The 26,041-nt window shown below is 44.2% G+C and overlaps 1 protein-coding gene across 1 annotated transcript in view; it reads right to left on the bottom strand.

Annotated features, from left to right (window-relative positions):
- Positions 1–433: 433 nt before the first annotated feature.
- Positions 434–26,041, bottom strand: part of KIF4A (kinesin family member 4A) — a 45,051-nt gene continuing 19,443 nt past the window's right edge. The window contains exons 10-20 of the mRNA XM_044682861.1: positions 20,232–20,364; positions 18,797–18,855; positions 18,598–18,712; positions 11,389–11,448; positions 10,206–10,391; positions 5,833–5,936; positions 4,449–4,593; positions 2,537–2,647; positions 1,371–1,454; positions 699–812; positions 434–463 (exon numbers count right to left, since the gene is read on the bottom strand). Of these exons, the coding sequence (XP_044538796.1) occupies positions 434–463; positions 699–812; positions 1,371–1,454; positions 2,537–2,647; positions 4,449–4,593; positions 5,833–5,936; positions 10,206–10,391; positions 11,389–11,448; positions 18,598–18,712; positions 18,797–18,855; positions 20,232–20,364 (1,141 nt within the window). The remainder of the gene's footprint in view (positions 464–698; positions 813–1,370; positions 1,455–2,536; positions 2,648–4,448; positions 4,594–5,832; positions 5,937–10,205; positions 10,392–11,388; positions 11,449–18,597; positions 18,713–18,796; positions 18,856–20,231; positions 20,365–26,041) is intronic.

The following is a 26,041-nucleotide window of genomic DNA, read 5'->3' on the forward strand; positions in this document are numbered from 1 at the left end:
CCCCACCCCCACCCCCACCCCCGTAGAAGGGAAGCCCCTTGAGGCATTTTTATGAAATAATATATATTCTTATGTAATTATGTAATAATAACAACACTGATGACTGGCATTCATATACCAACTATGTGCCTTTTACAAATACTGATTACAAACATGGAACTCACAACAACCCTGGGAGGTAGATGCTATGATTATTTCCATTTTATAGTCAAACAAACAGAGGCAAAGAGAGGTGAAGTGACTGGCCCAGGGTCATACACAGCTAGCAAGTGTCTGGGGCCAGATTTGAACTCAAGTCTTCTTGATTCCAGGACTAGTGTTCTGTGCACTATGGCAGCACCCAGCTGCCTCATGTATATTACTACCCCTAGTGCCTACTTCATAGAAAGGAGATCCTGAAAAGAATGTTAACTGAATTGATTTAGTTACTAGGTCAAAGTCCTTCAAAAGAAGCATAGTCCCTCTGGGGGGGAAAATGTATTTTGCAATGCCGATTTAAGCAATTAATCAGTAAACATTTATTAAGTACCTCCGATGTCCGTCCCAGGCACTGTGCTAAATGCTGGGGATACCAAACTAAGCAAAAGACAGTCCCTGTCCTTCAAGAGCTTCGAGTCTAACCGTTTCCTTAAAACCCAAGCAGCAGTCATTTTGCTGTGTGCCCTCGAGTGTAGAGGAAAAGTTTCTTTGGTCTGTACCTTCACCCGGGCTGCAGTCCCCTCCATTCCGCGGCTCTGGCTCTCTTTCCGCTTATCTGCAGCCTCTCGTTGTTTCTGCAGAGCATCCCTGAGGCGCCTGTTGGCAGCTGCTGCCTAAATGGTACACCCACATTTCTGTTGGCTTCAGGAAGAGTGAGGAGAAAGTACTCCCATACCAGTAAAAGCAGACACATCTAGGGGGGCTCTGAGTCATTTGGGAACTAGATAGAACTCCAGAGCTCAATAAGCATCTCTCATTAGTGAAGTGCTACTATTGTGAACCCAGAAGAGGAGCAAATGTCAAGGATTAGCCTCAGCTCTCATACACACATGGAACTCAAAGCTAAAAGCTTCATGCATGGATTTTTTAAAGTCTTAGGAGACGGCTTCTTCTTCATTATATCCCACTAGCTACTTACCTTAATACGCTATTCCTCTCCTCCCTCTTTTGTTAAGTTTCACGTCCTCACCCTTTAGGTGATATGAATCGTCAGGACAAGACAGAATGAAGACTAGGGCCTTCTGCTTAAAGCTAGCAAATATTTCAAACTGAAGAGTCGCTCAGTGTAGGAGGAGATGTGGGTACAGCAAAGAATGAATCCTAGCTTGTCAGCCAAAAACAGGAGGACACAATCTGGATGGAGCAATCTAGAACCAGAATGAATTTCTTACCTCCTCGGTTTTCCGTCTGAGGACATTGGATTGTTTCTGAAAGTCCTTTTCAAGCTTGAGCAGTTCATACTGCCTCTTACGATCCTAAGTAGAGAGAGAGAGAGAGAGAGAGAGAGAGAGAGATTTTAGTTCAGAACACACGCCTCTACGGTGTTCACTTAAAACAAATGAAAAACGCAAGGCAAAAAGGAACCAGGCTCCAGCGCTCTCTCATTGGCACTGGGAACTGGGAGCACCCAAAACCTGGGATCCCTCATCTTTTTTCTGACTGACTAGATGTTGCCAGATGTTGGAAAGCTTCGTCATTAGATCCCTGTTCGCCTGTCCTCCAGACAGTCCCAGGCGTTGGCAGACGGGGAAGAGAGGTCTGTTACCCAGGCAGCCACACCATGGAATACCAAGCTCGAGAGGAGCTTCATTTTGCAAGGGAGGCAGTTTATTTAAGACAAATATTGACAGCTACAGCCATAGAGATACAGATAAGATATTTGGAATAGAGATACAGAGATAGATACCTATTTACCCATCTATCTCTATCATCTCTAGCTACCTATTTGCCTCTCTCTGATCAAAGAGGCATCCAACAGTACAACTGAAAACACTACGGGATATTAGACAAAGGCTCTATGATTCCTCCCCTCTTCTTCTTCTGAATTCCAGCCCAAATTCATCTCTAGGTCACACGGCTTTTGCACATTTACTCCCATACAGTTACCAGTGATCAGTTGCACTTCTCGACAAAAATTAGAGTCTTGGAGGGCAGGAACCGTGTCCTAATGGTACCACTGCCCATTTCTATAGCACCTTACGTTTTCCGAGGTGTTTTCACAAACATTATCTCATTTATCTTACCATAATCTTACTCTGTAGGTGGGCTAGAAATTATCTTCATTTTGTAGGTAAAGAAACTTTATCTCAAAGAGGCGAAGGGACATGCCCGAGGTCACACAATTAGTGGCAAGGCTGGGCCAAGAACCCACAGAGTGACTCCACGAACTTCAAGATCTGATTGGCTCACGTAGAACCTTGCATGTAGCAGGTGCACAACGAACACTTGTGGAAGAAATGCTTTCATTTATTTCTAGGGACACTGCTTGTTTCAGGAGAAACTCTAAAGAGTATCTGTCAATAATAAACGTGATAGAAGGAACCATGAGGCAACTCACTCGTTCTTTAAGCTGGATTACTTCCTTGTCTTTTTGTTGCTTCCACTGCCGAAATTTTTCAGCATCTTCTTTCATCTGACGCATTAGCTGTACTCTTTGGCTTTTCATCAACTAGAGGAAAAAAATAAGAATTACTAATCTCTGAGCCTGTGTGCAAATGAATGGCCCTACTACCAACATTCTAGTCTTGTTGTAGTCAGGATTGCCAAGTAGAGGTTAATGAGACACTTTTAGAAATCAACAAATATTTCATTCCTTCTGACCCCGAGAGCCTGCTATCTGGCAGGTCAGTAAAAAGAGGCCTGACAAAAAGAAAGATCCCAAATACATCAAAATATTCCTAGCAGCACATTTTGTAGCAGCAAAGGTCAAGTACATGCCCAATGATGGGAGAATGTCTAAAGGAGTTACGGTGTAGGAATGCAATAAATATCATTGGGCCGAAAGAAAGGATGAATAAGAAAAATTCTCCAGGAAGACATGGAGAGCTGTATATGAGCCAGTGCGGAGTGAAGCAAGCCAACCCAGGACAACCGAAATGAAAATGGAAGGAACAATAGTAATGAAATGGAACACTGTGTAATTCTAATCATCGGATTTGGGATCAACTCCTCCCTCATTTCTTTGTCAGTGTAGAACCACAAGTACGTGCCGTGAGTCACGGCTGATAATTTTGGTCAGTTTTACTGAACTGCTCACCCTGCCGCCCCTTCTTTTTTATTCTTTGTTATAAGGGTTGGTTTTCTGAGAAGGAAAGAAGAGAAGGCTACATTAGAAAAGGAAGGCAAGAGAAAACTAAAATGTACTCATGCCTTTTTTCAAAATCCACAAATGTAGCTACAAATTTGGGTTTCAGATTTTGAAACATATGAAATAAAGTATCTAACCATAGTGTTAGGAAATGTCCACAGGGTGTCGATGTCTAAACCATCTAATGGCCCGATTTCCAAAGGGTTCTACAGAGACAGAATGCAGTCAGCCACACATGCTAAAATCTGATCACTGAAGAATAACCCTTATGGTACTAGGAAAGTGTATATCACCTTCCTTGCCCTTAAGAGCTGATTTGATGGGCATAAGAAGTCAGGTTGTCACTGATGAATGGAAGGAAAAGCATTAAAACAGGAACTTTATTAGAGGTTTAAGTAGGGTATTGCTGTCAATACCAGTTATCCTAAGTATCCTTAAACAAAGAAATTTAAAATCCTTCCTAGTATCCCTCCCTAGAGGGCACCAGCATAGAACAAATCCAGATTGAAGCAGTGATTACAAGTTCCAAATGGGGCATTAAAATAAATTTAATTATTTTTATTGACATCTTTTTTGTTTTTATGCCACCTAAATTTCCCTTTATATATTTCCTGCCCCTGCCAAAAAGCCAGTCAATGTAACAAATACATTTTTGATGAGAGAAAAAAAAATACCCCAGCAAAATGGATCAATATGTTAACTCCCCTCCCACCCTCTTGGACCTCCCACCTTGGCAAAGTAGTGAGGGGAGGTGTGCTCTCATATCTCTTCTTTGGGATCATGCTTGTTCTTTATAATTTTGTACCATTTGCTTTCCCTCTTTCCATTTACATTGTGGTAGCCATGGTCTATATTGTTTTCTTGGCTCTGCTGACTTAAAACTGTTCATCTATGTCTTTTGATGCTTCTCTGTATTCATCATTTCTTACGACAAAGTTACGTTATGTTAATATTACGTGAATATCTCAGACTTTGTTTATTCAGTCTCCAATCAATGGGCAGCTAATGTTTCTAGGTCTTAGTCACCACAAAGTAGTAGTACTATAAATATGATGGTGTTTATGAGGACTTTCTTCTTACTGATGACTTCCATGGTGTATGTGCTTACAAGTGGAATCTCTGGGTCAAAGCAAGGGCAGCATTATTAAGGATCGTTTATTACCCGTATTTCCTGGTTAAGTTTGGAGACTGTGTGCTCTGTGGATTCTTTTAACTTCAGAAGCTTTGACTGCTCATTCAATTTTTTCTTCAGCTCAATAATTTGCCCTTCTAGCTCCTGGAGGCGTTTTCGACGACGTTCGCTCAACCTGTACAAAGGTGTGGTAAGATCGAAAGCTCAGTTGACAGTCTAATGGTAAGCAATCTGCAGAGAAAGGATCTTGGATCCTCCTCTAGCCCAGTGGGCCTGGCCCGAAGAATTTTCTCACATAATGGATGCCCGCTAAAGCCAGAGGCTAGGCCAGTCCTTGTATTCTTCAGTCCGAGTACATAGCAAGGAGACCACAAGCAATTCCATTCCACCCTCTAACATCCCATCCTTGAAAGCAGATGAACCTTAGCTTTGCCAGAAGCAATCAATCCCTTTTCTGAGTCTGCAAGGGAAATCAGATGTAACAAATACTTGCTACTTTGAGGATAAGCAGTGAGACAGAGCCCTGAGGCATCTTGGGGTACTCTTTAGTACTATTTGGAACTGACTAATGGCTGGCTGAAGAAGACTCCCATTTCCTAGTGACCTGGAGCAACAGATTCATTCTACTGCTCTCTTCCTGTGACTCCTACAATTCACAAATCTCAACTAACTCCAAGACTTTCTTGGGCTATCCCTGACCTGACGTTATCTCCCTCTTAAAAATCCCCAAAGCAATCACTGTCTCCAAAAAGGTGGCCTCGGGGCAGCTGGGTAGCTCAGTGGAGTGAGAGTCAGGCCTAGAGACAGGAGGTCCTGGGTTCAAACCTGGCCTCAGCCACTTCCCAGCTGTGTGACCCTGGGCAAGTCACTTGACCCCCATTGCCCACCCTGACCACTCTTCCACCTATGAGACAATACACCAAAGTACAAGGGTTTAAAAAACAAACAAACAAACAAAAAAAAAAAAAAACCCAAAAAGGTGGCCTCTTGAGAAATCAAGGAGTGATGGGAGAACAGAACTCTAAGCATTTGGAGAAGCACTGCCATAGAAGAACTGGAGTGTAGAGAAAGCTTTTCCCTCTTTAAGACATTTACAATAGAATGATTTTTCAGAAAGGAAGGTTTTGGTCCCATCACTTCAAATGGAGGCTGGCTGAACACTTGTATATAGGCGGTTGTAGAAGGGACTCATGTCAGGGACCCGAGTCCAGGTGAGAGTAGATGACCACTGAGGTGCTTTTCAGCTCTTTTCAGCAGGTCTGCAAGTCTGCTTTTTGGCTGTCTGCGTCTTGTCTTTCAAGCTAGGTTGGGACTTTCCCGAGTACCAACAGAGCCAATGCCCTCGTTCTCTTTGTATCACACTCCCCACCCCCACCCCCAGAGTGCTCAACATAACTGAGGATTTGAGCCTTACTTGGCTTGGTTGACATCCTTCTTTGCGGAATTAAGCAGAAAGAGCAAGTCTTCCTTTTCTTTTTGTAGACTGGCGACTTCCAACTCCAGGCTTTTCATGTTATCCTAGGAGAGTTATGGGTCAGAGAGAAAGAGACCATTTACAGGGAACCAAATAATCCTCTTTTGTATATCAAATCTCAAGCAGCCCCATCTACTGATCGCCTATGAATTATGTCAATATGAAACCACCATGGAGAGAATGGAAAATAATCCTATAACAGCAATGACAGTTCTGTAGGTACTGGAGCTTGGCAGTTCCCATGGCTGGGAAAACCCAGTGAACAGATTCCTTCTTGTTTCCTACACTCTTAAGAGATGAAACAAAGTTGGCTAATGTGGGCTGTCGGGTAAGATTCGATCCAGGGTAGGAGTCAGCTTCAGATGGGCAAGAAGAGGCAGAAACAAATTAGAACCAGAAATGCTTCTTTGTGAGCCTACAGCACTGTTTCTCCACCAACATGCTTCTAGTGCTTGCGTTAACAAAAATCAGTCTTCCCGGACTCTCCTCAAGATGGTAAAGTGGGGACAGAAGCAGAACAGCCCAGCTGCCCTGGGACTCCTAACTAAAAGTATCACGAGAATGAATGAGGAGAATTACATGGAGAATTACAGTAAGTTTTCGTCTTCTAATACGAGTCAGAATTTGGCCAGTGCCTAACACACAGGAAGTGATGAACTGGTTGATTATTGACTGAGAATTTCTATATGTAACACACTTTAAGGTTTGCAAAGTGTTGCTTGCTTTTTTTTTTTTTTAAACCTATACTTGTGTCTTAGTAACTAACAACTCTAAGACAAAAGGGCAAGGGCAGGCAAAGGCTTCTTGTAGGAGGGAGGATCTTACTTATGAGCTGAAGGAAGCCAGAGAAGTCAAGAGGCAGAGATGAGGCGGGAGACGTTCTGGGTATGGAGGATAGCAAGTAAAAACCCCAAGAATCAGGAGGACACTAGAATAAAATTTAAAAACCGAAAAGAAATCAGAGAACAAAGCATATGCTGTTCAAAAAGACTGACCTAGAAAACAGGTGAAAGAGAGAGAAGACGATAATCATCAGACTGTGGGAAAATCTTGGCTAGTTACTAGACTTTAAGAAATCATGAATCAAAACTTCCCAGACCTATCAGAATCAGAGGGCAAAATGAAAATATAGTAAACTACTAGTCGCCTCTTGAAAGAAACCTCAAAACGAAAATTCCGCAGAATGTCAGTGCTAAAATCCAGGGCTTGTAGGTTTAAAAAAAATACTGCAAACAACCAGAAAGAAAGAGTTCAAGTAACATGGAGCCACAGTCAGGATCACACAAGACCTAGCAATTGCCACTAAAAAGAGGAGCAAGGCTTAGAATGTGGTATTCAAAAAAGCAAAAGCTAGAGGCTGATATCCAAGAATGACCTCTATGCAAAGATGCCTTAATTTTACTGGGCAAAAACAGACTTTTAAAGAAATAAAGCATTTCCAAGTATTCCTGATGAAAAAAAGAGCTGACTTGCTCAGTTGAAATGCCAACACAGGAGTTAAGAAGAACACAGAAATGTAAACACATGTAAACAATTGGAAAGGACTATATAATGCTGAATGGTTTATATTATGAGGAGAGAGAAGAAACAAACGTCCTCTCCAAAACCCAATGCCTTCAAGGGTCACAGAAGGAGTAAATAGTAAGGCCAAGGAACAGTTTTGTTTAAACTTGGTGATTTTAAGAAAGGGGAAAAGGGAAGACAGAAGACTGAAGAGGAAGAAGAGCTCGCTATCTCACATAACGAAGGTTCGTTTACGAGATGACTGCCCATAACAAACATAGAAGAAGGGGTGAGGGGAAGAAGGGGAGCCACTTAGGGGCCTCGCATTAATCTGAAGTGAATATAGACAGGTCGAAAACACACACACACACACACACACACACACACACACACACACACACACACAGAAATCTGGTAGAGAAATACATTAACCACAACAAGGAATCATGAAGAGAAGAGGAGGAACGTGCATATGAAGAAGGAAGAGTAGGTTCCGGGTGGGAGCAGCCATAAACTCAAGCAAACTCTCGTCAGAGGATGAGGGTAAAGGGAAAACAAGAAAGGATAAGAGCCTATTACCTGAGAGGCGAGAAAAGCAGAAGAGCCAAGGGAGAGAAATGGATTTCACCCAATACAGAGCAGGAGTACTGACCATACTTCTCTGCTATCCAACACACAGAAGGATTTGATTCAAAGTTATAATGAGAGCCATTCCTCATTTAGTAAACGGGCAAAGGATATGAACAGGCAGTTTTTCAAGGAAGAAATCCAGGTGCTCAAAAGTAACAACAAATGCTCCAAATAACAAAGAATTGGAGAAATTCCAAAGAAAACAACTCAGCAGGGACCATAAAAGGAGAAGATGGCAATTGTTAGAGGGCCTGTGAGAGGTCAGCCACACTAATGCACTACTAGTGGAACTGTGAATTGGCCTGGCCATTCTGGAAGGCAATTTGGAACCCAAGTCACTAAACTGTACATAGTGTGGATCCAGCAACATCACTCCAAAGAGATCCACAAGTACAAAAGTATTTCGAATGGCTCTTTGTTGTAGGAAAGAACTGGAAACCTAGAGGGGACCCATCGATTGGGGGAATGACTCAACAAATTACGGCACATAACGTAAAAGAAATGGTATAGTGTACGAACAAATGACAAAGAGGGAATTCCAGGGAATCTGGGCAGATTCACAGAGGCCGATACAGAATGAAATAAGCAAAACCAGGAGGATTTCTACAGTAACAACATGGCAAAGACGAGCAACTCTGGACTCTTAATAATGCAGTGCCCAACAACACCCTCAGAAGACTGAGGAAGAAGAAGGCCACCTACTCCCTTGCCGTGTACATTTTGGGATCTGGCAAAGGCACAGAGCTATTTTGCTTGACTAGGCTTATTTATTTCAAAAACTTAGCAGGCAGAGGGAGACTAATGATATGGCAACCTCCTCCCCCGCCTCTCTGAAGCATTTTTAAAAACAAACAGAAGAGAACCAAAGTTCAGAAGGAAAAAGAGAAGCAGGACAGCTTTGGAACTAACATGTTGAAAAAAAAATATATATGTAAATGTATATATGTTTATTTTTTAAATTCAGTTACATTCAATAGAGATTTGAATTTTCACATAAGATCTTTTCCAATTCCACTGTGCACAAGGAAATGTCCCCTTTTCAGTGTTCATTAAATTAGGATAAAACTGGAAAATAATCCTGTTCGGTTAGCCTGTGTAACAAACACACTATGGCGCATATGTGAAACTGGTCAATAACATATACATGTGTTTCCACACACACACAGGATATTTAATTTCCTACCCGAGTTTTCATTACAGAACTGGGGGGAGAAATAATGGAGGCATCTGCACCCTGGTCTGTTGGCACGCAGAGTAGGCACTGCCTTTGGCAATTCTCATTCATAGTTACTAAACGAATGGGGAAAGTTAACTGCAACCTGGTTCTCCTGCTTCAATACTGCTTAAAACAAAAGACTTCCCTGAAGGTGTTGGCCTTTGAGGGGAGGCCAGAGCCAACGGGCTCTGCATAGATAAGCTGGAGAGGTCATTTGTAATAAATGGTTTCATGTTTGAGGCTTAAACCCTTAGGATTCTAGGGGAAGACCAGATATGTAGCGCAAGCCAGTCGTCACTCCTGGCACCTTTCCTTCCAAGAAGGGTTGAAAGTGGGTCCCATCTAGGGTACGCACGTAGTATTTGGATGAGTAGAGGCTGACTGAACTAGAACCTGGCTGGAAAGGCTGGAGGAAGAATGCCCCGTGTGCGCTCTGACAAGATCACAGGCACGTCACACTAGACAGACTGAACCCAAAAGAGCTGGCCTATGGGTCGGGGCCAACCTTTGTGGAACCCAACAGCCAGAGCCTTGCCTTAAAACACAGACCACGGGGACTCAGAAACAAACACTATGACCAATAACTTAGCCACTGGTGAAAGAAAGTCCCGGGAGACCGAGCACAAGAGAGGGAATTCCTTTTCGACTTGGTACCACAGCTCAACGTAACAAAACCAGCCTGGCTGCAAGACCAGAATCTGCGTTTCATCGTTAGAATACGACTTCCTCGCTATGGTTATCCGGCTGCTTTTCTTTGCCTATTGTGCAGAGGCGGCCACTCTTCAGAATGAAAGAAATGAGAGGGTGCCTGTCCTCTGGCATTTTTACAGTTCCAACACTCTGGCTATACTGGGCCCAGTCCCTTGCCTTGCCTTCTTCATTCCAAATTGAGTGCCCATATTCTTCAGCAGAGAGAGAGATGACAGATGTAGCTCAATTCTATCCAGGAGCCAACAGAACTTACCTGGTACTGGAACTGTATGGGCTGCAGGTGACTGTCATTCTGAGTAATTTTCTTGGCTAGGGCCTCTTTCAAAGCAAGGGCTTTATTCAGCTCTAGCAGCTCCTTGGACATCTGAGCCTGGCGGAGTGCATGCTGAGTAGTGAAACCTTCAGAGGACCTGCTGGTGTTAGGACTAGTTTCCACCTGCTACAAGAGAGCAGAAGGATGATTTGCAAAAAACTCCAGGCACGTGGGACTCCTATGCCATGTTACCTGGTTAATTCTCTTAGCTGTCCCTCAATTCTTAGCAGCTGTTCTTTCCATCCCCTCTCTCGCATGCGGCCTGTCTCACAACACACACTCCGAATATCTGAAGGCTTAATCAAACCGAGCCATTCATCACACCGCAATCACGAGCACTAGAATTCTAAGAGCTTCTCTAACTGACGACCCTAGAACTGATCTTTTCTCCCAACAACAGTTGTCTGGGAAACCTGCATCTTGGCTGTCCCTATTCCCTCCCATCTAAATTGTCTTACTCATCTTCTCTCCTATCCTTCTCAAAAGAGCCCTTCAGAAAGCCTCAAAGAGGTGGTACTGGGGAGCTGTGAAAATGGAGGCGAGTGGTGGTAGTGAATGCCAGCTCTTACAAAACAGCCATCTCTGCACCCCATCAGGCCAGTCTTGGAAAGGACTTTGCCCTCAGGCAGGAAAAGCACAAAAAAGCTCTGGTATCTAACCTCTGACCTTCAACCTCCTCCTGGTTTGGCCTCTATGCCCCCCCCACCCTAGTCACCTGCCTTTCCCTCATTCTGGTGTCTCACCACAGAAGAGGATAATCTCACACAAAGCTCTCGTTGGCCCCAAAGAACAACTTTGCTTGTGCTTCATCTCCAATACCTCCTTGCTCTCGGACACAACTTCCTAATTTCTTGCCCTTTCATTTGAGCTCCCTCCCCGAGCAGCCTGTGAAACAACATACAGACCGCTGCCCGACAAGGCTTCAGGAAAGTACGTGGCACACTCAAAGCAGTGCTATCAGGGAGTGGGTCTGTTAGCCTGTATACCAGGTGCCGGGAACTAGAGACAAAGCTTTCCTGAACGCCAAGGCCCTCTAGGAATGGTGGGTGGGGAAAGGGGCTCTTTGATTTGGCTGCTCTTCTCTTTGAGCTGCTATTGTCCACCAAAGGGGCAGGTCACTCACAGCGGCACTGGGCTCAGCAGGCACATCGGCAGCTGAAGCCAGGCAGAGAGCAGCTTCATCCTGTGAAAGAATGCTTTGGGTTAGAAAATGGTTTTTTGGTTAAGCCCACAGATGTCTTTATATCAGCCATTTAACGTTAAAAAAAAAACGATGCTTAGAAACCCCTTTGCTGTCCCAGGCACAGTCTATATCCCAGCCTCGCCCATTTCACACTGGCCACTGCCTTTTTTTGGTTCATCGTGAAAAACCTGGTGGCTTCTGCAAAAATAAAGCTACATGACAAGAGACGTGTCCTCTTCTGCCAGGCTGGAGTGTCGTCCTCCTGACTCCAGGCCTGGTTTCCCCAAGTTTTCTTTAAATGCTTCAACAGTTGGCTTCAGAGCCAGAGAGGCTTCAGTTCTAATCTAGCCTGGACCATTCTGGCTGTACGACACTGAGCAAACTACTTCACTTCTCTGCACTCGAGGAAATTCTTTAAGATCAGAGGTAAGAGAAGGTAACCAACCTGCACTGGCATGTCAGTAAGATAATAATAACAGTAGTGCTTCCCAATTACCTCATTCGATCCCCATAGCACCCCAAGAGGTAGGTGATCCCCATTGTACAGTTGAGGAAACTGAGATAGACAGAGGTGAAGTGGCTTACCCAGAGTCACCCAGCTACTAAGTGTCTAAGGCTAGATTTGAGGTCAAGTCTCCCTGACTCCAGGCCCAGTGCTCTAGCCACTGTGAGTTGATCTCATGTCCCCCCACCTCATCCCTGTCTTTGGTGGACGTTATATGGTCACCAAAGCAGCATACACTCAAGAGAACAAGAACCCGGTCGAGAGAGAGACCCATGAAAGCACATCACTGGTCCTTAAGAAGCTACTATTGAAGCAACAAGTAGGGTTCAGCTTCTGTTTGCTACACCGAGAAAGGAAAACGGAGGCCACTTCTATTTGGACTGACAAGTATGCATTGAGTTTAACCCCTAAGGGACTTCAGTTGGCGTCCCGGTGCTCCCCCAAATGCCCCACCCTCTCAGTGTTTATGAGCTCTTCCTCCACCCCACTGCAGCCACCGGCAGAGGTGGGCATATCCATCCCACAAAGGCTCCACCTCCACGCTCACGAATGCTGAAATGCCTTTATCTGATCTCCCCCAGCCTCTAAGCCCTCAGTTCTTTAGGAAAAACAAAATAAAACAAAACAAAACTAACTAACTAACAAAGAAAACCCCTTCCCCTCTGCCTCAGCATCAATTCTAAGACAGAAGAGCAGTGCCGGCTAGGCAGTGGGGGTTAAGTGACTTGCCCAGGTCACACAGCTGGAGAGTGTGTCTGAGGCCAGATGGGAACTTGGGTCCTCCTGACTCCAGGCCTGGTGCTCTATCCATGTGCCACCTACCTGCCCCCAAACCCTCAGCTCTCTCCAAGGCCATCACCCATGCACTGGCTTCACTCTCTTCCCTTCCCCCCTTGATGCACTGATGAAGCCAATCTGATTCTCCACTGCTCTCTTCTGTTGACTCTCTTACCTTCTTAGCTTACTGCCAATCTCGCCCCAGCCCTCTCAGCCTCAGCTTACTCCCGCCATACCCTCTCTTTGCTCCTATTTCAAGTGCTGTTGAACAACAAAGCTGGAGAAAAGCAGGAAAGGCAGCTGAATTCCGGCAGTGGGCATCACAAAATGAGGTTACCAGCACAGTGCTCTGCACACCGAAGGCATTTAACAAACATCTGTTTTGTATGTCCCCAGCAGGATCTTAGCTTCACAATGCCTACACTGAAGTCCTAATGTTAGAGAACTTCTTTCAATAACAATTCTCTCGCTTTCCTCATTTAAAGGTCACAACTCATGTAATAGAAGACACTGGCAGCCAGGGTGGTAAAGCTAGGATATATTAAGCCATCCTTGCTGGAAGACACCTAAACACTCTTATTTTTGTAGGATGTACGCACTATCTCCAGATCATGCAAAATCCCTTTGGTGGTGAGTACTGGAGGATAGAGCTCAGAAGAAATTACTGAGGTAAATTGACTTGTCCAGGGTCATACAGACAAAAAAGGGATGCATTCGTTTTTCATAAAGAACACTATTTGGTTCGTAGACATTTGCTTCTTGTACCTCTGGTTGAGAATCTCTGATCTAAGTGACTAAAAACCCATGGAGGGGCAGCTAGGTGGTTTAGTGGATAGAGTGCCAGGCCTGGAGTCAGGAAGACCTAGGTTCAAATCTGGCCTCAGACACTTCCTAGCAGTATGACCTTGGGCAAGTCACTTAACCTTATTTGCCTCGTCCTAGCCTTTCTGACTTAAGAGTTGTTACTAAGACAGAAAAGGTTAAAAAAACAAAACAAACTGCAACTGTGGAAATCCACAGCTTGTTCAGGGTACTGAAATCTTTGGCATCTGCCATCTGAGTATTTCCCATTTTTTACAGAAGCCTTTCCCAATCCCTCTTAATTCCAATGCCTTCCTTCTGTTAATTAATTCCGATTTTGCATATCCCTGAGGCAGACAGAGCTCCTTGGAGCCAGCCAGGTACCTTCCTCAGGGAGAACATCTTGGTTATCACTTGGTTGAGTTGTCAGATTTTCCATAAAGGAAGCTTATCTTGCTTCACAAATATGTCCCTTCTTGCATCTTACCAAATGACACAGTGCTTAGGCCCTAGCTCTAAGGCAGAAAGACACTCTTCGCGGTTGCTGTGACAGACGAGAGTGACACAGCGTCTCCTGGCGGCTTCCCAAATGGAACTTGTACATCAGCTGTCTTGACAGCACAACTTCGGAGAATCCCAGGCTCTGGCCTCTCCTTTTGGGATTCTCTTGCACATCTGCAACAACTGCAGTTCCCCAGACAGGGAAATGGTGCTGATCACCTTCAACAGAGGCAGAGCTTGGGCTACCCACGTGCAGGACTTGCTCCAGAAAAATGCTGTCCAGGTGTTAAAGACAGAGCTTCTTACCCCCGGGCAGGGCGGGATCCTTTGTTATACTATGCATGCTTTTAAACACATGATTTTGAGATAGACTCAGGGGGCTTCTTCATGGCCTGCCAAAGGGATCCAGGAGACACAAAATGCTCCCCAAGTCTAACGGATTAAGGAGCGAACATCAGCGAATAATATTGGGCTTCTTGACACTCCTCTCTCCCTTCTCTTCAAGGTAAGAGTCTTGTATACCACACATGAACTTTCTTTAGTAAATTTAAATTAATTTGATTCTGACTAGTGGGCTGCCAGTTCAGACAACTGGAGACATTTTGCTACCCCAAACAAACCCAACACTCCCAAAGAAACCAATCAGTGGCCTAAGATACTCTGAAAACTTCTGCCCAAGGTCTACGAATTCTAGCTTAATTCTACCAAGTATCTAACCTCACGCATTCCTGGTTTTCAAAAAACAGACAAATGTGGTTGGTACAATTAGCCACAACTGTTTACAGACTCCCCAGCTCACTCCCCTTCCTTCCTCTAGGAGTTCAGTTCCTGGTTCCAAATCACAATATGACTCTCCTTCAGACACCCTAAGCCAGTGATGGTGAACCTTTTGGAGATGGCATGCCAGCCCCACCCCAACCAGAGACCACAAGCTGTGCCCCCTCCTTACCCCACACAGAGGAGGGAGGAAGCGCTCTCTGGCTGCTGGGTGGAGGGGCTGGTGATGTGAAAAAATGTCATCAGACATGGTGGAGAGGGAGAGGGAGCAGCTCTACCTGGGTCTCTCTGCCTTTCTAGTAAGGTACTCTGGGGGGGAGGGCAAGGGTGGCCAAGTGCCCACAGAGAGTGCTCTGTGTGCCATAGGTTTACCATCACTGCCCTAAGCAGTCAGCTCCTCAGCCCGTTCCCTTCTCATGACCCACTCCTGCACCCCACCTCAAACCCCCACAAAGATGGTCCTACCCTCCATCTTTCTATGTCCCACCTCCATGTAAAAGAATGACAAAAGGCCTGATCCAACCAAAACTTATTGGCTTTTCACCTCTCCCTCTGCCTTCCCTTACAAAACCCAACTCTTTTCAATCTAACCAGACCTTCAATTTCTTGACCCATCAATTTTCTCCAGGCCATTTCCCCATCTTGACCTCATGGTGAACTGATTCAAAGCTACACATTCCTCATCTTTTGAATCCTTTGGCCCCCTTATATAGACTTGCATCATTCTCACCATTCACTGCCTTCACTCCTAGACATGTACTGCTGAATGAAGACAGAGAAAATCCACACAACCCTTCTGACTGTGTCCACTACAAATTTACGTTACACGAGCTAAAATGGACCCTCACTGCTGCCAGGCAATCTTCCTAAACCCACCTTATCAACTCACTCTCCAATTCTCCACATAAGCTTTGCCAAATGTTTTTCTTCCCTCCTTAAACTTCCCATGGCTCCCTTCTTTTCCCTGATCTGCTTCATATTTTACAGAAAAATTGGAAATTTTTGGAAGATTGGAAAAATTTTCCATGGGCTCCCTCTTCTCTCCTCTTCCTCATCTCTTTTGAGGCAGGTTCCTTCTGCCACTATCTCCTCTTTCACCCCTGCTCCACATGAAGAATTGGCCTTACATCTTGCCAGCACTACTCCCCTACCTGGTCAAGTGATCCCATTCCAGCCTGTCCCCTCTGTCAATCCCATTTTCTCACTCATCCTCAGTCTCTCCCTGTCTCCTGGCTCCTTCCCCTAACTGCCTACAAACATGCCCAGGTTTCCTCCATCTTGAAAAAGCCTCACCTGATCCCTCCATTCCCTCGATGGTCCTCTCTCTCCTTCCACTGTTTATTGCTAAACCCTACAAAAAGGCCATCTGTCTATCCGTCCGTCCATCTTTGATGGCTGACTCCACTTCCTGCCTTCACATCGTCTTCTTAACCCTTTACAGTCCAGCTTCCAACCTCATCGTTTCACCCAAACTGCCCTCTCTGAAGTCCTCAACGACTTTGTTGCCAAATCCAATGGCCTTTTCTCAATCCTCATTCTCCTAGACCTCTCCGCAGCCTTGGACACTACAGATCACTCTTTCCTCCTTGATGCTCTCTTCTCAGGACATCCCTCCCTCCCTCTATCCTGGTTCTCCTTCTCCCTCTCTAACCTCTTCCTCTGTCTCCTGCACTGGATCCTCCTCCAGATCATGTCTTCTAACTGCACGTGTCCCTCAGCGCACTGTCCCGGGCCCTCTTCTCTTTTCTCTTTACATTATTTCACTTGGTGATCACATCAGCTCCCAGGGATTTAATGACCTTCTCGATGTTGATGATTCTGAAATCTACCAATTCCACCTCAGCCTCTCTGCTGACCTCTAATCTGGCATCTAGAACTGCCTTTCAAACACCTTGAACTGGATGTCCAATAAACATCTTAAACTCAATATGTCTAAAACACAACTCATCATCTTTCCCTCTAAACTCTCCCCACCTCCTATCTTCCCTATTACTGCAGAGGCCAATACCAACTTCCCCAGGCCTCAGGCTCCCAACCTAGGATTCCTCTTGGATTCCATGTGGACACTATGTCTCATCCCCCTATCCAAGCTGTTGCCAAGGCCTGCTGCTTTTGCTGTCTTATGCCCTCTGATACTGCCACCACCCCAGTCAGTGTAGGCCCTCATCACCTCATACCTCTGGATTATTGCAATAGTGGCTCTGGGAAGGGGGGGGAGAGGCGGGGAAGGGAGATGGTTTGCCTGCCTTAATCTCTCCCTAATCCAACCCATCCTCTATTTAATCACCAAAGTGATTTTCCTAAAACATAGGTCTGACCATGCCATTCTGCTACTCAATAAACTCCAATGGCTCCCTATTGTCTCCAGGATCAATATAAAACACTCTGCTTGGTATTCAAAGCCTTTCATCACCTAGCTCCCTCTGACCTTTCCAGTCTTCTTACACCTTCCTCCCTGATACATATTCTTTGATTAGTGACACTGGCCTCCTGGCAGTTCCAGAAATAAAGATACTCCATATCTGAGCTCTGGGTATTGTCTCTGGCTGGCCTCCAAGCCTAGAATGTTCTCTCTAGTCAATTCAGCTTATAACTTCCTGGCTTCCTTTAAGTTACAACTAAAATTCCATCTTTTACAGGAAGTCTTTCCCAACCCCTCTGAGTCCCAGGGCCTTCCTCCTTGTTAATTACTGCCTATTTACGCTGTATCTAGTGTGCTTTGTACATGTTTATTTATGAGTTGTCTCCCCTATTAGACTATAAGCTCTTTAAGGGCAGGGACTGTCTTTTCATTTATTTATATATATATACACACACATACATTTATTTGTTTGTTTATTTGTTTATTTATATTTTTAAGAAACCCTCACCTTCCCTCTTGGAGTCAATACTGTGTTATACTGTGTATTGGCTTCAAGGCAGAAGAGTGGTAAGGGAAGGCAATGGAGGTCAAGTGACTTGCCCAGGGTCACACAGCTGGGATGTGTCTGAGGCCAGATTTGAACCCAGGACCTCGCGTCTCTAGGCCCGGCTCTCAATCCACTGAGCCACCCAGCTGCCCCCCGGGGTCTGTTTTTTGTCTCTTTTGTATCACCAGGTGCCTAGCACAAGGCCTGGCATGAAGTAGACCCTGAATCAATGTTTACTGATTGAGTGATTAAATACCACAAAAAGCCTAACTTTGTCTCTAAGAGTAGGTACAGGGACTAGCTTTTGTTTAGTCTTTGTATCTCCAGCCCTTCATACACTGGAAACTCGACAAATGTTTGCTGGAGAAGACCTTTATGCAGTTCCCTGCTCTGATCAGTTAGGCCTCAGCTTATTTCACTTTGGGGAAAAGAACTCTCCCACCTATGTTTCATGTTCCAGACTGCTACGGGGAGTCACATCAGCAATTCAGACGTTTAGGGAGAACATGATGACAAAAGAATGTGTCATGGTAAGTGCAACCTGAGTTGGTTTCAGCAAGAGCCATGGTCTTAGAAATTCTCAAAATGGATATACAATGGGTATAAAAGTGGTATATTTGTTGATACCATATTTACTTTGCTTAGGGCACCTCAGTGGCACAATGGATAAAACACTAGGTCTGAAGTCAGGAAGACCTGGGTAGAAATCTGCCCCAAACACTAGCTGTGTGGCCCTGGGCAAGTCACTTAACTCTGCTTGCCTCAGTTTCCTCATCTGCAAAGTGATTTGGAGGAAGAGAGGGCAAGTATCTCTGCCAAGAAACCCCAAACAGGGCCACAAAGAGTCACGCTCAACTAAAACGACACAAAACAACTTACTTGGCTTACTGAGAGCTGAGTTATCACATGCTGCAGACTATGAATTATCTCCAAATTTTCTTTTAACTCTTGGTCATCCAGAGACTCTATCAGCTTTTGCAGATCAAGCTTGCACCTGCAGGTTCAAGTGCAGGGATTAGAGGAGAGGATGTCAAGGTGGTACAGGTCCCTCGCCCTGCCCCTCTGAAAGGAAACTTACGCTGGGTGTTGCTTGAGTTCTTCAAGCTTCACACTCATCTTGTCATTCGCTTGTTCTGTCTGAAACATAACACAGAAGACCATCAGAGGCCTTGTCCAACTACGTTCACCTACGGCTAAGAATGAAAAACGAGAAGGTAGAGAGGCTGCTTCCTCCAGAGCAATTCTGGAGGACTTCAGAGGCTTTAATTATTTAGAGAAAAATTCACGGTGAAATCCAGCAAGGGAAACTGGCAACCCCCCACCCCCCCCACCCCCCACTACAGTCATCAATGACTACTTTAAAAAAATGCACCAGAGGAGCTGGGTACCAGTATCAGCCCCGCCTCCGAAGAGAAGCTGAATATTAAATACGAAGGCGGTGTTTCCTGGCATGCCACTCAGCAGATGCCAAGACTACTGCGTCACCTCCATAAGCATATATCAGGACTAAATGTTAATGCCCCTCTGGCAGGGGTAACACGGTGTGAAAAGGAAAAGGTGAAGAACAAGAGAAGTGATGGTGGGCGATGCGGAGACGACGAGGCCAGGGGTGGGGTAGAAGGTGAACCAGTTTGGTGAAGGAACCTTTCGTCAGTTATATTTCGATACTTGATCTAAGATGAGTGTCCAAAGTGTATGTATCAAGGTTCTCGTCTGGATCTGGGGTATACATGTTTTGTTCCCGCGCAAACTAGTAGCTGCCATGAAGTTTAAGCCAACCACTCAACAACAGGTTTACCAGGCTAGGCAGCAGCCTTAACAACTTTATGACGGTGTAGAGTGGGTACAAGAAACAGTCTCAAAGCATAAAATATAGGATGGTGATGAAAAAATGTAGGTAAGGATGAGAACCCCACCTGTCACCCTCACCCTCATGCCAGCAATAGGATTGTTTAGTCCTCTTTAAATGAAGGTTTGGAAGCAGCCAACCCTTCCCGTTGCAGAGCATACTGTAATATGGGTGGATGCGTGTGATAAATGTCCGGCTAATTCAGTGAGTGGAAATATGTTGGGTTCTGGCCAAAACTTGCCTGTCAAAAGCTGAATTTCTATACCCAGTCTCGAATTGAGACTGGCAGCAAAGGATGGGAGACTGACCCAAGTCTGGGCACTACATTATGGCGGCAAGAAGAGTAACCAAGTTTCTTCCCTTGCAAAGTGTTCTATAATGCATCTTCCATTTTGAAATGGAATATAGGAAAAAGGGTTTAGAAGGAACTCAAAGTCTACTTTATAGCCAAATTGCCTGGAATGAGAAGCTGCTTTATAGAGGAGTAAATCTAGACTTTGTACAGGTTTTGTGCCAGAGGGGTTCCCCTAAAGGGTCTTCCAACTTGATCCATTCCACTTGATGTGAGCTTTGCAAATAAGCAGGTAGAAGTCACAAAAGGAAAGCTGGTCCACATCCAGCCTGGTAGCACAAGCTCCACTCTCCCCAGTTTCTGCAGTCTCACCAAAATGATCCTCTCCAACATCTGGGCTGTCTGACCAGCTGCCTCGCTCAATCCTCGGCTCAGCTTTTCATTCTCCTCTGTCAAGGAGTGGTTCTTTTCCATTAGGGACTGTAGATTTTCTGATGGCTCCACACTAGGACAGAAATTAAGTCGTGAGAAAAATACTTACTAAGACCAGTTACTACACCAGGGGGGAGGCGGGCAAAAAAGCTCCACAGGCTATTACTTAGGGAGGAAAACTGTCCCAAGACATTCATCCTTCACATGGGTCTGTCTATATGATCACATCCAATTTAGTCTGATCCCACTCAGGCGGGACTTTGGAATGAGAAGAAGAAATACTGCTCTGATAGCCCTCAACAGAGAACTCTGATTGAAATGAGAATGGTAATCCCTCCTATAGCAACAGGGAGGAGTGAAGCTAAGTTTTAATCGAACTGCCCTAACGTCAGATCACATGTAGGAAGGGTATCAGTATCACTCAGCACAATACTTTGGGGAAAAGACAAGGCCAAAATTCAATCCATTCAGACTTGCTGGAATCCAATACCAAGGCTTCTTACAGCTGGATTTCAAGAAAAGAAACTGAGAGAAGCGCGCTATAGCGATGGCCAGTGGCCAAGAGCCCAGGTCCCAAACTATCATAAATCAAAACGTGCCCTTCCAAAATCCAATGGGGAGGGGATGGAGAAGGGAGTTCTCTCCCTTTTGCTTCTCCTGACACGCTTGTTTCCTTGCCTCCTGTCTACTGGTTTTGTCCACTTTAGGCATCCACTTCCTATTGCCTCAGGGGAAAGAGGCAGCACAATTCTTTATCTCTGCGGTAGTGGAGGGGTAAGGGCCGTAGGCTAGAGATATACCTGGAGAGCACATATGTCACTTCTTGGCTGCTCTGGACAAAGGAGGTAGGCTCTATCGAAGGCTACGAACAGGAAGTCTCAAAAGAAGAGGGGCAGCCTATCAATAACCATATGAAAAATGTTTGAAAACACCAAGAATAAGGGAAATGAAAATGAAAACAGTATTGCTGCTCTATCTAATGCCCATGAAAATGGCAATTGCTGGTGAGTCTAAGGAAGAATGGTGTAGCCATTCTGGAACGGAATGGGGAACCAGACCTTAAAAGTCACTAAACTAGGCCCACCTTTTGGCCTCGTCAAACCACTGGCTGGGCATATATGCCCCAAAGGTCAAAGACAGAGGGAAAAGATTCTTTTGTCCCAAAGTATTGACAGCAGCACCTTTCGTTGCAGCAAGGGATTGGATACGAGGTAGGTATCCATCAGTTGAGGAACGGAACAAGTTTTATGGCACATGAATTAGGGAACATTATTGTGCTTTCATAAAATACGAAAGGTACGAACCTAGGAAGACTGATTTGACCTGCTGTAGACTGACGTGAGTAAAAGCAGGAAAATAATTCAGACAATGACTTAATACTGTTTACATTTGTTTTCAACGAGCAAGCATGATCACATTGTGCCTCACTAAAGGACTGCTATATCATAAGCGTAAACAGCTTGCAAGAACTCAGGAAGTCTGATGGACACGATGACAAATTATGACCGTGGGAGACTGACGGTGAAAAATGCTTCCCATCTCTTTGCAGAGAGGTGATGGACTAGAGGTGCCAAATGAGACGTGATGGAGGTGTGAATCTGTTTTTGATTCTACTTACTTGTTACAAGAAATGGTGGGGAGTTGTGGGGGCACGGCAATAACGTCAAATAAAACAAAAGGAAAAAAGCCCCAAGCATCGGCGAAACACTTAAAAATGCAAAGAGAGGAGAGGACCAAGACAAGTAAGGCAGCACGCGAACTAGCAGGACAAATTTAATTCATCTTTTTTAACATCCACAAACTATATGTGATAGGTTCACACACACTGTTTTCTACTCTTTGTATATAAAGTGTTCACATTTGTTGATGTCTATCAAGCCTGTGATTTAAACAAAGAAAAATGAAGTAGACCAACAATGTGTACTTCAGCTAGTATGAAATGTTCTCAATGGATCGAAGAAAGGTCAAAAAAGAACTGCAATTTGATTCAAAGACTTCAGGGAAACGGAAAAATCTTTAAGACAAATAAGGGTTACTACCCAGAGGATGGTGACCAGCTGCTTCCCTTAATCTCCAAAGAGGACAGAACAAGGTTTCAGGGATAAACCAGATGAGGTCTTACCCAGTTCAAAGAGTCCATGAACTCAGAAGGCCTCACAGTCCTCAGCTTGCTCATAAGCAAAAACAGCAAGGTGGCTCTCATCACAATGAATACCAGGCTCTCAAATTACACTGTTGAACATTTATGAAGGAATGCTACTGGAAGCAATTCATTATTTTGGATCAGGGATTCTCTACGTAGGGCCTGTGAATTCGTTTTTTAAATACTGCCCTGACTGTAGTTTGATATAATCAGCTTCCTTTGTAACTCCACGGGTCCATCAACAGGCATCTTCCCTAGAGTGCCGAATGACACAAACAAGGAGAAGAACCCCGATTCCGAGGGAAGCTGATGTTTGATTCCTTTGTTACTCATTTCTCATATCTTTACAACAAAGTAGTGTGTCACATCTGTTATTTGCTGGCCAGTTCTAACACAGTATCGGTATTTTGTCTTTCAAAACTGACTGAAAAAGGAGGAATTATGGAATCCGAGTCAGTAGGGCATCTTCCCAACTAAAATGTGTTCATTTCAGAGCATATCAGTCATTTTGGAACCACCGACCACGAAAGCTGAATATGACCGATTCCCTTATTTTTTATGGCTAGGCAAACGGAGGCCTGTAAAATGAGTTGCCCAAGATAGTGGCAAAGCCAAGATCCAAACCTAGGTCTTCTGCCCAAGTCCAGTGCTCTTTTCCCAGATCGCACTGCCTCCTTAACTTGAAACAAATTGCTTAACCACTTAAATGCTACAGGAGGTAGCTACTATAGGAGCATAGAGAACGTTGGTCATAAAAGTCCTCAAAGCAAAAAGGAAAAAAGTTGGTCACAAAAGAAATAGGAGTGTTAAATAAACAGATCTGACTACGACCTGGGACTGGGACGCTACTTGGAAGGCTGGGAGAATGGGGGAAACACTAGAATTAACAAGGAGATACCGGGCTAGGGCTTGTCAATGGTCATTTCAATTGCCTATGCTGAGAATTAAAGTTAATTGAGCAGCTGCATCTATCAACTAAGTAGAAACCCACAGAATTTAGTACAAAGGTTTTATGGGCCCTTTTCAAAGAGCAAAAGAAGAAATAAAAACAAGAGCTGAAGCCCTCTTCTCTCCTACAAACAAATCAATGGACAACAAAAGAACTACTAGAAACTCTCAGAAGGAAACTAAGGAATTGGGTGTGACTAGAATCTATGGTCAAACTGATAAAGGAGTTCATAAATATCTATGCAAAAGAGAAACATCTCACGTGGCTCAAAGGAAAAAGAAAGAGAAAAAAGAAGACAGACTGGTAGAAAAGAGAACATAGAAAACAAAGCCAGAAAATTCTACAATTGGCCTCAAGACAGACAAAAGTAATACTAGATACATAAGGTAGAACAAGCTGATAAAAAACCCAATAAGAAGGCTAGTCAGGCTTTCTAAAAACAGTGAAAAAACCCAACCGACATTTATAAAGCTCCCATCATGTACCACACACCAGGCCCCATAGTGCTGAGCAATGTAAAAACAGTTGCTGCACTCAAGGAAATGACATTCTAATGAGGGTAGGAAAGAGTCCGTCGACTCTTATTTCAGGGAATCCTAAGACAATTTCCAGGTTGGAAAAGTAGGAAGATTGTAAAGGAACCGAATTGCCAGGCTGCCCAAAAGAGTGAACCTTAAACTCAACCGAATTAGCCATATTGCCAAAAGTTCAGGATAATGGTGAGGAGATGATTTTACGAGTGGGCAAAAAGAACCTTTCTTATATGAAGACCCATCCCAACTTGAATTGCACAAGCTTCTTCCACAAAAACGAGAAATGAGAAAAGCAGATGGAATAGGAGAAAGGAATTCAAGAACAAATCCATTTCCCAGAAAAACCAAATAGTCTTTTCTAAAATAAAAGATCGTCACTTAAGAACTGATGACAGCCAGAGATAACTTGAAGGCGGCTTTTGGTATATATGAACAAGAAGAAAAAGCCTGCGATGTATCAAAATAAGTACTAAAAAAAAAAAAAATCCAGTGGATTCCTTATATGTGTGATCAACCAGTTGCTACCTCAATATAGGAAGAAAACAGGGCAATATCACGATGAAAAGATATCATTAAATATCAAACATATACACCAAATAATGCAGAAACTACATACATGTAAGATCAAGAATGGTGGGAAGGGGGCAACTAGGTGGCTCAGTGGATAAAGTCAGACCTGGAGACTGGAGGTCCTGGGTTCAATTATGGCCTCAGACACTTCCTAGCTGTGTGACCTTGGGCAAGTCACTTAACCCCAATTGCCCTTACCGCTCTTACAACTGACAGTATTGATTCTAAGACAGAAGGTAAGAATTTTTTAAAAAATGGAGGGGGGGGGGGGGGAAGGGGTGGCGCCCACAGGATTTAAGTGCCTCATTTACAGAAAACAAAGCAGGAAAAAAAAGATAAAGAAAAGAGCCACACTTAAAGAGTTTTGAAGAAATTATATTCAACAGCTATATGGAGAAAAATAATGGGGAAAGTGAGGAATAATACCCCCTCCCACTGTACAACAAAAATTAAATGATCATATTCTAATATACAAGTTGCAAATAATTTCAGAAAAAAATGTAACTACAGCATTTACAGATAGTAACAGGACAACTACATGGCACATTGCATAGAGCTCTGGGCCTAGGGCCAGGAAGATCTGAATTCAAAACTAGCTTCCAATATGTATTAGCTACGTGACCCCGGGCAAGACATTTCATTGCTCTGTACCTCCATTTCCTCAGCAGTAAAATGGGGATAACAAGGGTACCTATCGCTCAAGGTTGTTGTGAGGATGGAATGACATAATATTTGTAAAGAGCTCAGCACAACGAAAAGCATACAGTAGGCCCTACAGAAATACTAGTGGTTACTATATGGTTCATAAGGCAGAGTAAGAACTGGAACCAGAGCTGTGATGTCATGGCTGTAGGGAATTCCAGAGAAGAGGCTCCTTCTGCCAATGCAGAAGAGATTCTTCTTCGACTTATTTTCTGAGGTAACAGTTGCCCAGGGCACAGTGACTTGTTCAGGGTCTCAAAGCCAGTCAGTGTCAGAGGTGGAACTTGAAACCAGCTCTACCAGGCTCATAAGCCAGTTCTCCATTCCTTATCTACCGCGCTACCTCCCATTGCTGAATGCAGACGGAAAGAATACTCAATTCTAAGAGTGTGTTGGGTGGCGGGGGAGAAGGAGAAAAAATAAATCCTTGTTACCTGAGGGAAAAATTTAATTAAAAAATGTAAAAGAAAGACCATTAGATAAAATACACAGCAATACGGTCAAGTAAAACTTGCATCAAGAATATGAGGAGGATTCACTATTGGGTCAATAAGCAGTATAATATGTCGTACCACTAAGACTATGAAATTTCACGATGGATATAGTAAAAGATGATTCTTTGTGGGCTCTACATAGAAGCCTAGACTTGAGGCAGCCCAGCCCTCAGACGCCAGACAGCTAGGAAGGAGAGCTGCCACCACTGGCCTCACGCTCAACAGCTTTGCACTACACCACGACCTTCCACAGCTTGTCCTCTACTAATACAGTCTTAGAGAACCCGGGGCACTCCCGGAAGAAGACTGAGCCTGGCTGATAAAACAACGAGTATTTTAAAAAGTCAATTTTTCCTCAA

Source organism: Gracilinanus agilis, chromosome X, assembly GCF_016433145.1.
Source record: "Gracilinanus agilis isolate LMUSP501 chromosome X, AgileGrace, whole genome shotgun sequence".
Taxonomy (NCBI): Eukaryota; Metazoa; Chordata; class Mammalia; order Didelphimorphia; family Didelphidae; genus Gracilinanus; species Gracilinanus agilis.